The sequence below is a fragment of the Gorilla gorilla genome, chromosome 23 (genome assembly GCF_029281585.2).
Source record: "Gorilla gorilla gorilla isolate KB3781 chromosome 23, NHGRI_mGorGor1-v2.1_pri, whole genome shotgun sequence".
Classification (NCBI taxonomy): Eukaryota; Metazoa; Chordata; class Mammalia; order Primates; family Hominidae; genus Gorilla; species Gorilla gorilla.
In genome coordinates, this window is record NC_086018.1 from 29,843,406 (window position 1) to 29,858,063 (window position 14,658).

Below are 14,658 nucleotides of genomic sequence, written 5' to 3' on the forward strand. Positions count from 1 at the left end.
GTCGTCGCCCAGGTTGGAGTGCAGTGGCACGATCAAAGCTCACTGTCAAAAATAGGTCATTTATATTCACTAAAGATTGCTCTAATTAGTTGAAATGACTTTGAAATATGTTCGTTTTCTTAAAATAAGTGGCAGGTTGCTCGTGTTTGTGTGATCTCTTTTAGCAAAGAATGATACCAGTAACCTCAGAGTAAAGTTCTGGCTCATTCCCAATTTTAGATTGATCGTTTTTCTTTGATCGATTCTTTTGTACTGTTTGAAAAACTCAGCACAGAATTTGCACTTGGTTTACATTTTTATTTTTAGCTCCAATTTGCCTTTTTCAACCATAACTGGTCAGAACTCTTTTGCAGAGTGAGCCTTCTTAAGACAAGCTGTTTTTATCTTTCCATAGGTATGAATCCTAGGACCCAGAATAAGGATTCTCTACAGGACAGTGTTTCTACCTCTCCAGACCCAAGTAAGAGGGGGCAGCTGACTGGGGAAAGGGGTAGACAGGGAGTGTGGGGTGGTCAGAGCATGAGGAAACAAGAGGAAGCCCTGTGGGAAGTGAGTGGTCCTGAGGTACACATATCTCTGGGGTATGGGAAGGCGATGTGGTGAGGGAGGACTCCCTGGACTCTGTGATGGAAAGTGAAGGGGTGTGTGACTGAATGACCTGTTTTGGAAGGTGATTCAGGGGCACCTGGGAAAGGTAGCAGATTCCCTATAAGGCCCCCATGCTGGTCCAGAGCTGGCCTTCACCCTTAACTGCCTAATGATATCTCCATGAAAAAGTTGGAAAGACGTAATAGGCTGTTAACTGGAATCATTTACCTGCCTGTAGTTGAAATATTTGGCTGAATTGCATTCCTTTTGATTGTCTTTTTGAATAGCTATGCAGTAAGAGAATGTCTAAATATCTATAATAATAAAATAGCAGAGAAAATCCTACCATTTGATAAACTTGACTTAGCTGTGACCAATGGATGTATATCACTGAGTCTTTTTGTCCCCACTTTTTTTTTTTTTTTTTTTTTTGAGACAGTGTCTTTCTCTGTCACCCAGGCTGGAGTGCAGTGACATGATCTCGGCTCACTGCCACCTCTGCCTCCCAGGTTCAAGTGATTCTTCTGCCTCAGCCTCTTGAGTAGCTGGGATTATAGGCGCGCGCCACCACGCCTGGCTAATTTTTGTATTTTTAGTAGAGATGGGGTTTCACCATGTTGGTTAGGCTGGTCTCAAACTCCCAACCTCATGATCCTGACCTCGTGATCCGCCCGCCTTGGCCTCCCAAAGTGCTGTGATTACAGCCGTGAGCCACCTCGCCCAGCCTTTGTCCCCACTTAATAATCCTTCTACTATTTGTTCAGGTCCCTCCTAGCAGTCATTTGTAATGGCAACATTAAGCATATTACTGTATCTTGGTTTGAGTAATCATTTCTTATTCATGACCATTTGGATGGCTTTCTGCTTTTTAGCCGTAGCATATAATGCAGGTATGATAATACCTGGTGGGCTGAGCACGGTGGCTCATGCCAGTAATCACAGAACTTTGGGAGGCTGAGGTGGGTGCTTCACTTGAGCCCAGGAGTTTGAGACCAGCCCGGGCAATATAGTGAGACCGTGTCTCTATTAAATTAGAAGTTAATAATAATACATAATACATGGTGCAGCAGGTGTATTTTTTCTTTTGGTTAATGTCTTTGGATTACGTTCCCCAAAGTATGGTTGGCAGATTGACTATTTTCCAGAAAGCTACCAGCAATGAATAGATGATTCTATTTCTCTACAACCCTGTCACCGGAGTTTGTTACCTTTGCTCATCATTGTTATTTTAGTGGTTCTGAGGTGTGGAACTTCCTCAGAGTCCCTCTTTTCAGAACCAGAAGATACTGGGGTTAGAAAAGAGGCTGCACTCTTTTCCTAGAGACAGAATACCCTTAAACTTACAATCAGGATCCTTTCTCATCATGAGATCTCGAACTAAGCATTTGAACAGTCTGTGTCTTGTTGTGTGCCCAGCAGAAAGCATTTCTACAAGATTTTTATAATCCTGAGGGTCAGAAGGCTGATGATGGCCAGGATGATCTAAGAGGACATAAAGATAGATTTGTCTTCTGTTTCTGGCTTCCCCACTGGGGCTTTGATCAGGTCCTCATCTTCTGTTTTAGCCAGGAAGTAGAAACAAGCTCACCTTCTCGGCTGCCATATAGAAAAATGGAGATGATTAATTAGGCTATTCGGGGCTATGTTTTGGATTCCTGAATTATTAGTGAGTTAATAAGGCCTGTGTAGAGCATGAATTAGATCTGTTGCAGGCTAAATCATCTTCCCCAAGTCAGTGGTGCCACGTGGGGCATCTTTCTGCTGTGACTTAGCACACAGATTTTGTTCTTCATTGACGGGAGGGCTGATGAGGCAGCAGGGGCTACAACACATTATAAGCTGTTAGCATGGTACAAAAATAAAGTGAGTATCCCATTCAGAACTTAGAGACAAAGGCTCAGAGTTTTTTGGCTTCATATTGCTCCCTTCTTTGGAAAGTTAAAAGATAGTCTTCACTTAAATTACTTAAAGAGGTAACTGCCCTATTATTTTAACTCAGTGAAGCTCAACCAGGGAGGATTTTCCTAACCAGGGAGGATTTCCCTCCCCCAGGGGAACATGTCAATGCCTGCAGACATTTCTGGTTTTCACAGCTAGGGGATGCCACTGGCATCTAGTGAGTAGAGTCCAAGGATGCTGCTGCGGTACCCAGGACAGCCCCCACAACAAAGAATTATCTGGTTCAAAGTCTGTTGTTGCCGAGGCTGAGAAACTCTGCTTTAACTGAGGAGCAGGCAATTCGGGACAGACCCATGTGGTCAGGACTGCTCTGCTAACTGCAGCCTTCATTTTTGGATTGTTAAACTCTGTCTCTTAAAGTTCCAGCCTCCTAACTTTCCCAGATATCCTTACTTGATTTTTCCTCCCACCCTTTTGAATCTGTTACTTATTTTTGCAGTGCTAGAAGTATTCCTTATTTCTGCTACTGTATGCTCTTTGCTCCCAAACGAGGCTGAGCTCCCCTCCTTTCCCCACCTAGCCACTCTGCAGTCCTTGGGAGAGGCTCGTGCTTGGCCTCCCTGCTCTTGGAATGTTGATGTGCTTCGACATGTAATTCTGCCTGCCCTGCCGTAATCTCACCTGCATTGCGGCTGCAGCTCACAATCAGCAGAAAATGAAAAATATCAGCTGTGAATCCCATTTGCATGATGGGATTGGATAAGCATGTGCACTGCATTGTCTAACAAACTCTGTTTCTCTCTTTCTCCCTCCCCTACCCCGTTTCTTCCCAATCCTGGCAATTTTACCATCTTTCACCGTGAACTTTTTTCCCCACTTTTCCCTCCCCTTCCCTCCCCTGGCCCCCCATCCCACACTTGCCATGGTGACCACATGTACCTTTTCCCCCTGTTACGTGAGGCAGTTCTGACACTGTCTGCTCCCCCTGTAGTGCCAGGCTTCTGTTGCACAGTTGGAGTGGACTGGAAGTCTCTCACTACTCCGGCGTGCCTCCCCCTTACCACCGACTACTTCCCTGACCGCCAGGGCCTGCAGAATGACTACACAGAGGGCTGTTATGATCTCCTTCCAGAAGCAGACATCGACAGGTCAGTGTCAGAGAAAAAGGCACTTGGCTTGGTTTGTGAGGGTTTCGGATATATCCCACACATGCATCAGAACACTGGATTTGTGCTCGCTTCAGCAACACATATATTAAAATTGGAACGATATAGAGAAGATTAGCATGGCCGTTAAATAAAAAATTTAAAAAAAACATTGAATTGTATTTTATCTTTCTTTTTTTTTCCTTTTTTTTTTTTAACTGAGAGAGGGTCTCACTCTGTCGCTCGGGTTGGAGTACAGTGGTATGATCACAACTCACTGCAGCCTCTACCTCCTGAGTACAAACAGTCTTTCCACCTCAGCCTCCTAAGTAGCTAGGAGTAGCTGGGAGTGGCAGCACCACATCTAGCTAATTTTTGTGTATTTTATAAAGACGCTATTTCGCCATATCGCTGAGGTTGGTCTCAAACTCCTGGTCTCAAGTCATCTGCCCATCTGTTGCATCCCAAAGTGCTGGGATTACTACCTTGAGCCACTGTGTCTGGCTGAACACTGAATTTTCAAGCCTGTGTCCTCTTTTTATATTTGGGTAACTTTTTTTTTTATTTTTTTGAGACAGAGTCTCACTCTGTCCCCCAGGCTGGAGTGCAGTGGTGCAGTCTCATCTCACTGCAACCTCTACCTCCCAGGTTCAAGTGATTCTCATGTCTCAGCCTCCTAAGTAGCTGGGACTACAGGCGTGTGCCACCACACATGGCTAATTTTTTGTATTTTTAGTAGAGACAGGGTTTCACCATGTTGGCCAGGCTGGTCTCGAACTCATGACCTCAGGTGATCCACCCACCTCAGCCTCCCAAAGTGCTGGGATTATAGGTGTGAGCTGCTGCACTGGCTGTGGGTAATTTTATGATGTAAGAACTGTTCATTTCTTCAGAGTTCTATTGACATCAACTATTTCTCCTCATCGATTGATTTATTTTTAACTCCAGTTGGTTCTGGCTTTGATGTTTATTCTCATATTTTCTAATGCAATTATTTTGGGCACACTAAATCTGATCTTCTTTTCTAAAATTACTCATTTGGGCATTGAGTTACCTGCCTCTTTTTACCTCTTTGAACTGTTAATTTTCCCCAAAACACTGATTTACAAATTGTTAGTAGTTTTTTTTCATATTTTCTATTATATTTTCTTTTCTCTGTCTCTTTTATATACTGTCATCCAGGCGAAGTCAGTGATGCAATCTTGGCTCACTGCAACCTCTGCTGGGACTACAAGCACGAGCCACCATACTTGGTTAATTTTTGTATATTTTTTGGTAGAGACAGGGTTTTGCCATGTTGCCCAGGCTGGTCTTGAATTCCTGGGCTTATGCATATGCAATCTGCCCATCTCAGCCTTCCAGAGTGCTAGGATTACAGACATGAGCCACCATGCCCAGCTCAAACTGTTAGTTTTATGAACCACCATAGAATGGTTATAAGGGGATGAAGCAAAGGAGATGATGAGACTGTTCACTCTTAAGTGTCACTGTCTCGGGCCAAGCATCTGTATGAGCAATCATCTGTTGTTTTCAGGAGGGACGAAGATGGTGTGCAGATGACAGCCCAGCAGGTGTTTGAAGAGTTTATTTGCCAACGTCTCATGCAGGGCTACCAAATCATAGTGCAGCCCAAGACACAGAAACCCAATCCTGCTGTCCCGCCCCCGCTGAGCAGTAGCCCACTCTATAGCCGAGGTGAGTTTTTCTCCTTGGATTTCTATTTTTTTCTCTTCTACTGTGTATGTGGAAGTGGGTTTTCAAGATGGTAGATAGTAGATAAATTTAGTAGTAATTGTTTTCGACATAAAAGTTTTCTTTATAAATTCTACTTAAGTGAGGAATAAAGTGTCCTTTAGGTATGGATTTATTTTAAATGCTCTCTTTAATTTACAACTCTCCCTTTAAGGCAGTGGATGTGGCCAAGTTCAGGAATGGGACAGCGTGGCTTGGACAGACACCTGGGAATAGTAGGCAGCTGAGTCACTACTGAGCTGTCAATGTTTCTAAACCTATATTTAATTGTTTCTAGTACAGTACCTGGCACACAGCAGATTGTCAGATGTTACCTAAACCTGAAGTTTACATTTGTTCTTATTTTCTTATTCTGGATTCATCTGTCTCTTCTTTATCACTGAAGCTTGGTGGCTTGAAGCAAGAATGGGTCATCCATGAGTGGCAGATTAGGCTAGTAAGTAACAGATAATCGGTGTTGCTAATTGAATCAGAGCCAGGCAATGGAGAGCTCCTCTAAAATAAGTCTAACAGAGGGAATTAAGTGCAGGTGCCTGGAATCAGAAAGCAGTAATCACTTCCTGGAACAATCAATGAGCTGTCTTAGTCTCCTGTCTCTTCATTATTGCTAACAAGACCCCCCCCTCCCCTGATCACCTAGTGATAACCTTGGATCATCTTTGTCCCCATGAAAGCTTCTTGGGCCAGAGGATCAGAGAACTGTGGCCCTGTTGGAGCATGCGGTCATCCAGTCCAGGCCCTGTTGTTTATGTATGAAGCTTTGGACTCCCCCTGGATTTTCTTTGAAAGCCCCTTGTGACATTTATCACATGTTGCCTTGTATTCATCTTCCAGACCCTACTGAATGTTAACCTTTTTGAGTGCCAAGACTATTTGTGTTCATCTTTTTGTCCTCCACAATGGAAACTACATGCCTGGCATACAGTAATATGCGACAGTATGGGTTAATAAGTATATGAATTTGGCTGGGCATAATCCTAGCACGTTGGGAGGCTGAGGCAGGAGGATCCCTTGAGCCCAGGAGTTCAAGACTGGCCTAGGCAATGTAGGGAGACCCTGTCTCTAAAAAGAAAAGAAAAGAAAAATAAATATATGAATCCATTTATTCACACATTGATTCAGCAGTATCTTTGAAGCACTTACTCTGCCTGGCTGGGGAGAGGATTTATAGCCCAGTCAGGGAAAATAACATTAGTCAAACTATGAAATATAATTATATGTTGTGATAAAGGCTGAGAGAGAAGTCATGGGGCTGTCAGAACATTCAATATGGGGCCCTATCTAATCTGGTGGGTCATGGACAGCTTCCCTGAGAAGATGAGGTTTGAGATTGGACCCGAAGTACATGTAGGAGTTACCAGGAGCGGCAGGTTGGAAATGGAGGGCAGGAGTAGAAGGGAAGGGCATAACAGGCAGAGGCCAGTTTGTGCAAAGGCTCTGTGGCAGAAAGCATTGAGATACTTTCTGGACGCCAAGAAGAAGGCTGATATGATGGAGCACAAGGAATAAGCCGGAGGTGCAGCCAGAGATGTCAGGAGACCCAAGCCTGTCTGAAGGATTTTGTCCTTTATCCCAAGGGTAATAAGATGAATTCACCTTTCATGTCACTGGCACCTTCCAGGCTGCCCACCTGTTGTTCTCTGGAATAGCTGGTGGATGTCTCTCAGTGGTCTGAGTTCCTCTGTGTCCAGTTCTGTTCCTGGCTGATCCATGAGCCTCATGTGATGGTTAGTTGGCCAGAGGCTGCTTACCTGACTGTATCCTTTCTGGTTATTTTTTTGCTGTGATAAATGTAATCTCTCTAATTTCTATAGTAACAGAAAGGGTACCATTGTTATCCTAATTACTGGAAAAGTTGCCATCACAACCAGGCCTGTGCTGCTTATTCATCAGAGATTTATTGAATACTAAGTGTGAGCCAGGCCCTGTTCCAGCAGGGAACAGAACAGCATCAGCCCTCCCCTCAGAGTCTACAGTCTATGGCAGAGTCAGATGTTAAACTAATAAACCACAAGTATATATTTGATCACAGATTGTGAAGAATAAATACCATGCAGGATAAACACAGAAATAATTGGGGTGCACCTAATTTAGAATGGGGGTGTCAGGTACGATGTCAGATGCTCATGAACCTTGTCCCATGGCATTGTCTTCCCAACAGCCAGCAGAGTGTTTGTTGCATGAATGAAGGAATGCTTGGATGAGGGCTTGCCCTCTTTCTTGCTGTAGAAAGTGAGATTTGGTGCCCAAGATCACACAAGCTGGCAAGTGAAAGTGCTGGGGTTGGACCTGGGGTCCCCTGAGTAGCTTCTGTTTTGTATGCAGCTGGCCTGCTACTCCCTTGGCACCATCGGGGAAATTTCCACATTCACAGTGAATATTATTTCAGCCTCTGCTGTCCTCCTCTCTCCTCTTGACTGCTCACATGCTGCCTGTCCCTGTGTGACTGTCTCAGAGCTGAATGAGTGTCGCCAGTGGAAGGTGTCCAGGTTCTTGGCACCTCAAAGAGTTGGACAAAATGCACAAAGCAAGGAAAGAATGAAGCAGCAAAAGGAGAGATTTATTGAAAATGAAAGTACACTCCACAGTGTGGGAGTGGGCTGGAGCATAGGGGCTCAAGGGCTCCTTTACAGAATTTTTTAGGGTTTAAATACGTTCTAGAAGTGTCCCGTTGGTTACTTGGTGTACACGCTATGTAAATGAAGTGGTGGCTCGCAATCAGTCTGATTGGTTGCTGAAGTGAAGTTACAAAGTTACACTTCTATGCAAACGTCTGTTTGGTTGTAAAAATCAAACCAATCAGAGACACTTTCAGTTTTCCATCTGCCTCACTGAAAAAGCGGAGTGGTTTGTAAAGGGAGTAACCTCCGGTCCTTTTGTTACTTAGGTGTGGAAAGTTGGGGTTTTCCTTTTGATTTAGTTCTAGGAAGTCAGCCTGAATTAGCCTTAGGTTCCCTGCCTCCAGACCTTGTTCTCCTGCCTCAAGAGGACTGCCTTTCATTTCTAGATCAAAGGAATCTTGGCTTGGCTTGGTTGTTCTTTGAGGCATGATTTTTACTCTTTTGAACACTTGTCATTTTCTTGATTCCTGATTATTTTCCTCTTTCCTGCGTTCAGTTCAGTTCAGCTAATACTGGACATGGCACTTTATCAGGTGCTTCTAAAAATGTAAGGAGGAACAACGTTTGAGCCCTGGCCTCCTGGAAGTTTTAATTTGTAAGGGGTGACAGACATATGCACAAGGAGCTATATACAAGGTAGGATTCAGACTGCTGATGGGGCCTGATGGCTTTCTGGAAGAAGTAGCATTTGATGGTGACTTCAGATGATCTGGGATTTCAGTGGTGGCCCAGGAAGAGAATGCAAAAGAAACAACATGAGCAGGCCGAGCACGGTGGCTCACGCCTGTAATCCCAGCACTTCGGGAGGCCGAGGCGAGTGGATCATCTGAGGTTAGGAGTTCAAGACCAGCCTGACCAACATGGAGAAACCCCGTCTCCACTAAAAATACGAAATTAGCCTGGGGTGGTGGAGCGTGCCTGTAATCCCAGCTACTCGGGAGGCTGAGAGAGGAGAATTGCTTGAACCCAGGAGGTGGAGGTTGCAGTGAGCCGAGATCGGGCCATTGCACTCCAGGTTGGGCAACAAGAGCGAAACTCCATCTCAGAAAAAAAAAAAAAAAAGAAACAACATGAGCAAATCAATAAATGGTCATTTTAGACTGAAACTTGGTATAGCAGTTTAGGATTAGTGAGAGCTAGGACCAGAAAGCTAGGTTGGCTGCCACCTTGGAGTGAGAACCTCGAATGCCAAGGTGGGCAGCTTATGCTGGTGTAGTAGAGTTCCATTTTAGTAACACAGTCATCTCTTACAGAACTTTCCTCTCCAGAGGATGAGGTATCAGGTTGTTCAGCTTTGAGTGTGCCATCTAGGTGCTATCAGCTAGCACCTTGAGGCTCTAATCTGCTCCTGGTTGGTTTAATAACAGAAAAATCTGCCAACCTCAGGAGGTTTTTGTTTGTTTTTTTTTAACCAAGAATAACTTTCTTCCATGAAACTGCCCCTAAGAGAAAGTGTTACATTGTTTTCTGAATCTATATGGATGAGAAACAGTTGTCTGTTATAGGAATGAGCTTCAAACAGATGGAGGAAATTATTATTTTTCTGTTAGGCCTTGTGTCCCGAAACCGCCCCGAGGAGGAGGACCAGTATTGGCTGAGTATGGGCAGAACGTTCCACAAAGTGACGCTGAAGGATAAGATGATCACAGTGACGCGATACCTTCCCAAGTGAGTATTTGGATATTTAAAGTCTTCAGTTATTGTCCTGAATTATGGCCACATACTAAATTGTGTGTATAGTACATCATTCAAACTGACGAAGTTCAGTGGTTGGTTTTTCTTTTGGAGTTTTGTTTGTTTGTTTCTAGGGTTATTTTAGGGTTATAGCTTACCTACTTCCAAAAGGGATTTGATTCATCTTATAATGTTTAGCATGATTCATGACAAGCCTATTTCAAATAAAGGTTGTGAGGAGAGAAGAAGGAAAGAGTTTAAGATGATCTGAGAAATTTCTAGTACCGTTTCCTGGGATAAGTTGGTTACTACAGTTGAGGGGTAAATGTCAAGGATGGTTCTAAGTGTATAGAGATAGAAAATAAGAATTGGCAGGAATTTGTCTCTAACTCTTTTGAATTTGGGAACCTGCCCTTTATTTTGCAGGTATCCTTATGAATCTGCCCAGATCCACTACACCTACAGCCTCTGTCCTTCCCACTCAGACTCAGAGTTCGTCTCCTGCTGGGTGGAATTCTCCCACGAACGGCTGGAGGAGTACAAGTGGAATTACTTAGATCAGTATATCTGTTCTGCTGGCTCTGAAGACTTCAGGTCAGAGAGTGGGCTTTGGATTTCCATCTTTGCATCCTTGGGCAAGGATGTGTATGTGTATTTTAACACTTTCTGCCCTTTCTCTCTCTCTCCCTTTTTCTTTTTTTTTTCTTTGTAAAGAGACAGGGTTGACTGGGCGCGGTGGCTCATGCCTGTAATCCCAGCAATTTGGGAGGCTGAGATTGGCAGATCACCTGAGGTCAGGAGTTCGAGACCAGCCTGGCCAGCATGGCAAAATCCTGTCTCTACTAAAAATACAAAAATTAGCTGGGTGTGGTGGTGCGTGCCTGTAATCCCAACTACTCGGGAGACTGAGGCTGGAGAATTCTTGAACCCAGGAGGTGGAGGTTGCAGTGAGCCAAGATCAAGCCATTGCACTCCAGCCTGGGCAAAAAGAGTGAAACTGTCTCAATAAATAAATAAATAAATAAAAATAAAATTAACTGGGCATGGTGACATACCCCTATAGTCCTAGCTACTCAGGAGGCTGAAGTGCTTGAGCCCAGGAGGTCGTGGCTACAGTGAGCCTTGTTAGTGCCACTGCACCCTAGCCTGGGCAACACAGCAAGACCTTGTCTCAAAAAAATAAAATAGGTTAATGTGATAAATTTTTTGTTATGTATATTTTACCATAGTTGAAAAAACAAACCCCACGAAGCTCAGTGATGATGTGCCCTTTGATGCAAGTGGCAGTGCAGATTGTGTTCTTAACGTTTTCTTCACTAGTTGGCTGGTAGCTTTGTGACGCCTCATTTTTAATTTTTGATTTCTATGCATGATTTGTGATTGTGATGATAGCCACAAATTCACTGGGCCTGGGTGTGCAGAAGCATTCTGATATCTCTGGAATCAAAGCAAAAACTGCCTTTGTGGTCTTCCTTCAGAGCTCTTTTTTTTTTTTTTTTTTTTTTTTGAGACAGGGTGGAGATGGGGTCTCGCCATGTTCCCCAGGCTGGTCTCAACTCCTGAGTTCAAGCAATCCTCCTGCCTCGGCCTCCCAAAGTGCTGGGATTATAGGTGTGAGCCACCATGCCCATTCTCAGAACTTGTATTTTCAACAAAGCCATGAGCTGTAGCATCAAATGAGCACGTACTCATGGGGAGATGGACCTTCACACACCAACTCCAGAGAGAGTTTACTGAGAGTGCTTTCATTATCTCCTTTTTCTCACCACCACCCTGTGTTTTCCTTGCCCCCTTAGCTTAATTGAGTCCCTGAAGTTCTGGAGGACCCGCTTCCTGCTGCTGCCAGCCTGTGTCACCGCCACCAAGCGCATCACGGAGGGGGAGGCCCACTGCGACATCTATGGGGACAGGCCCCGTGCAGACGAGGACGAGTGGCAACTCCTGGATGGTTTTGTCCGCTTTGTGGAGGGCTTGAATCGCATTCGCAGGCGGCATCGCTCGGATCGCATGATGCGGGTAAGGGCTCCTTGGACTCAGGGAGTGCGCCTGGTATGAGATGCAGGGCCTGCCACCTCCTCTATTAGGGGCCTCTCATCATCAGCCTACTTATTTACTCCTCAACTGCCCAGTGTTTACCTTAAATCCAAAACAGTGTTTTCTCCTCCACCGCGGGGTAAAGGAGGAAGGGATAGAGTGCAGGCAGTGACTGGGTGGTGTTCTGTGGCATAGAGCCATTCCCTTCCACCTGAGGACATGGTGCCTTGAGGTGCTCCCCAAGTGGGACCCTATGTTGAGCACAGCTGCTTGTGTGACTGGGTGCTGAACCTCTGAGTAGAAACTCTCAGGAGGTGAACAGCAGCAGTCCTTCCTCACTCTTCTTGCTCCAGAGTTCCCAGCACCCTGTGCCTTATTTCAGTCACACACCACCCAGTGCGGAGACTCAGGCTTCTGGGGGTTATGGAATATGCCAGCTATAAGGGGCAGAACTGGGATTCAGCATTTTTTTTAAACATATAGTATAATTGATGTGTGTGTGTGTGTGTATGTGTGTGTGTGTGTACACAGGTCTATGAATTTTGACAAATATATAGATTCGTGTAACCATCACCATCACTTCAAAAAAATTCTCTCATGCTGGTCTTTTTTTTTTTTTTTTTTTTTTTTTTTCGAGACAAGGTCTCACTTTGTTGCCCAAGCAGGAGTGTGGTGGCATGATCATGGCTCACTGCAGCCTTGACCTCCCACCTTAGCCTTCCAAGTAGCTGGGACTAAAGGTGTGCATCATGTCCAGCTAATTTTTTGTATTTTTTGTAGAGATGGAGTTTCCCCATTTTGCCCAGATTGTTTTCAAATTCCTGGACTAAAGTGCTGGGATTACAGGCATGAGCCACCATGCCTGGACTTATGCTAGTCTTTATAGTCATGTTCTCCCCCATCTCTAATCCCTGGCAACCACTGGTGTGTTCCTTATCACTGTACTTTTGTCTTTTCCAACATCACCGAAAAGAGAATCACATAATATGTGACCTTTTGAGGCTGCCTTCTTTCACTTAGCATAATGCCTTCTGATACATCCAAGTTGTGTGTGTAAGTAGTTCACTCTTTTTAATCACCAGGGGATGTTCCATCATCAGCCATGTTTTTTTTTGTTTTTAACCTCAAGTTCAGTATTCTTCCTCTCACACCAGCTGCCTTATGTACACAACATCACTTACGATTAGAAACGTGTCTGGGAGAGCTTGGATAGTGGGAAGAACTTTGGTTTTGAAGTGAGGTCACTGGAGTTTGGATTCCAGCTCCAGTAGGATGTGGGATAAGTTCCTTAACCTCTCTGAGCTTCAGTTTCTTCTTCTGTAAAATAGGGCTAACATTATTCACATCATAGATCTGTGGTGAGGGTGAAATGAGGATGTGCAAATAAAGGGGCAGTTTATTTTTAGCTCACCAGGCATTTGAATGAAAGGCAGTTTTCTGTCACTTACTGAACACTGAGAATCTGTGTTCCTTGACCCTGTCCATGGGATTCCCAGGGCCTGGGAATGCTGCAGCATGCCCTGGGGCATGAGTGGCTTCCACTGAGAGCCCACTTGGCTGATGGCCTTGTCTCCTCTTCTCTGCTTTAGAAAGGGACCGCCATGAAAGGCTTGCAGATGACTGGGCCCATTTCCACACATTCTCTGGAGTCAACTGCACCCCCAGTGGGGAAGAAGGGAACCTCAGCTCTCTCTGCCCTGTTGGAGATGGAGGCCAGTCAGAAGTAAGTGCTTGGTGGAAGACTGACTTGTCAGAAGTAAGTGCTTGGTGGAAGACTGACTTGTCCCCACCTTGACAGCCCTGAGGGTTTTCAGTGCCCTGTTCCCTTGAGGGGGTGAAATATTTCCTTTACAAGGAGCTTGTAATTAGGGAGAAGGCATTTACGTGAAAAGAAAGCTAAGCTAATACCTGGTAGGTGTTGGATAACATGAAATAGGCCAGAAGTTATAAACTTTTAGATTGGGACTTAATTTGAATTACAGACTCATTTAATTTAGCCCACAAAGTATTTCAACATATTTGAGCCAGGGCCAGGTGTGGTGGCTCAGGCCTATAATCCCACCACTTTGGAAGGCCAAGGTGGGCAGATCACTTGAGGCCAGGAGTTTGAGACCAGCCTGGCCAACATGGCAAAACCCCATCTTTACTGGGGGAAAAAAAAAAAAGCCAGGTATATTAGTCCATTCTCACACTGCTAATAAAGACATACCTGGGACTGAGTAATTTATAAAGGAAAGAAGTTTAATCAACTCACAGTTCTGCAGGGCTGGGGAGGCCTCAGGAAACTTACAATCATGGCAGAAGGGGAAGCAAACACATCCTTCTTCACATGGCAGCAGCAAAAAGTGCAGAGTGAAGGTAGGGGAAAAGCCCCTTATAAAACCATCACATCGCGTGAGAACTATCATGAGAACAGCATGGAGGTAACTGCCCCCATGATTAATTTACCTCCCACCTGGACTGTCCCATGACACGTGGGGATTATGGGAACCATAACTCAAGATTTGGGTGGGGACACAGCCAAACCATATCATTTCACCCCTGGCCCCTCCCAGTTCTCATGTCCTTGCATTTCAAAACAGTCATGCCTTCTCAACAGTCCCCCAAGGTCTTCATTCATTCCAGCATTAACTCAAGTCCAATGTCTCATCTGAGACAAGGCAAATCCCTTTTGCCTATGAGCTTGTAAAGTCAAAAGCAAGTTAGTTACTTCCTTGATACAATGGGGTATGGGCATTGGGTAAATACACCCATTCCAAATGGGAGAAATTGGCCAAAACAAAGGGGCTACAGGCCCCATGCAAGTCTGAAATCCAATAGGGCAACCATTAAACTTTAAAGTTCCAAAATGATCTCCTTTGACTCCATGTCTCACATTCAGGGCATGCTGATACAAGAGGTAGGCTCCCAGGCCCTTGGGTAGCTCCAGCCCTGTGGCTCTGCAG

The 14,658-nt window shown here is 44.8% G+C and overlaps 1 protein-coding gene and 1 non-coding gene across 21 annotated transcripts in view; both read left to right on the top strand.

The window, feature by feature from the left end:
• The window catches only part of DEPDC5 (DEP domain containing 5, GATOR1 subcomplex subunit), a 155,484-nt gene that overhangs the window by 79,723 nt on the left and 61,103 nt on the right, over nt 1-14,658 (top strand). For 11 of the 20 annotated variants that reach the window (XM_031005537.3, XM_031005531.3, XM_019018726.3 and 8 more), the window contains 7 exons: nt 395-460; nt 3,452-3,635; nt 5,167-5,327; nt 9,556-9,673; nt 10,106-10,273; nt 11,476-11,695; nt 13,303-13,436. In XM_031005537.3, the coding sequence (XP_030861397.1) occupies nt 395-460; nt 3,452-3,635; nt 5,167-5,327; nt 9,556-9,673; nt 10,106-10,273; nt 11,476-11,695; nt 13,303-13,436 (1,051 nt within the window). Of the gene's footprint in view, nt 1-394; nt 461-3,451; nt 3,636-5,166; nt 5,328-9,555; nt 9,674-10,105; nt 10,274-11,475; nt 11,696-13,302; nt 13,437-14,658 lie in introns of those variants that run through there. The other 9 variants (XM_019018725.4, XM_031005534.3, XM_063704682.1 and 6 more) reach the window with 2 other exon arrangements.
• On the top strand, nt 3,718-3,824 carry LOC115931998 (U6 spliceosomal RNA). The gene has a single exon (XR_004068389.1). It is a non-coding gene; the product is annotated as a U6 spliceosomal RNA (small nuclear RNA).